Consider the following 495-nt stretch of genomic DNA (forward strand, 5'->3'; position numbering starts at 1 on the left):
GCAGCTGAGCGTGGGGCCCGGGGCCCTGACCCGGCTGCAGCCACCCCCAGCCGTGCTGTGGGGCTCTAATCCGCTCCCCGCGGGGCTGGCCAGAGCCTGCAGGCTGCAGTGCCGCCACTGGGGAGGGGGACGTCCCCAGGACCCTGCCCCCGGCCCAGCCAGGGTGTCGCAGCCGGCTGCAGGCTGGGAGCCGGGGAGGGGCCTGGCCAGCCTGGCTCTGCCCTCACCCACCTGCCCTTTGCCCACAGGGCTCCGGCCGATACGCCATCTACATCGCCAACTACGCCAACGGCAACCTGGGTCCCCACGCGCTGCTGGAGATGGACGTGGCCGCCAGCGACCCTGCTCGCGGCATCGTGGTGCTGACTGACGTCGCCGCCGAGGCCGGGGTCAACAAATACACAGGTCCTGGGCAGCCTGCGTGGGGCTGAGGCCTACGGCGCGGGGATGGGGTGCTGCGGGAGGGGCCTGTGGGGAGGGGGCGGCGCGGGGGGG

At 74.1% G+C, this 495-nt stretch overlaps 1 protein-coding gene across 1 annotated transcript in view; it reads left to right on the plus strand.

Annotated features, from left to right (window-relative positions):
• Positions 1 to 255: 255 nt before the first annotated feature.
• The window catches only part of LOC112105111 (cartilage acidic protein 1-like), a gene marked incomplete at its 3' end in the record, with an annotated part of 5,814 nt that continues 5,574 nt past the window's right edge, over positions 256 to 495 (plus strand). The window contains exon 1 of the mRNA XM_026663036.2: positions 256 to 405. Within this exon, the coding sequence (XP_026518821.1) occupies positions 321 to 405 (85 nt within the window). The remainder of the gene's footprint in view (positions 406 to 495) is intronic.

This window comes from Terrapene carolina, unplaced genomic scaffold (genome assembly GCF_002925995.2).
Source record: "Terrapene carolina triunguis isolate 2854851 unplaced genomic scaffold, T_m_triunguis-2.0 Scaffold31975, whole genome shotgun sequence".
NCBI lineage: Eukaryota > Metazoa > Chordata > Testudines > Emydidae > Terrapene > Terrapene triunguis.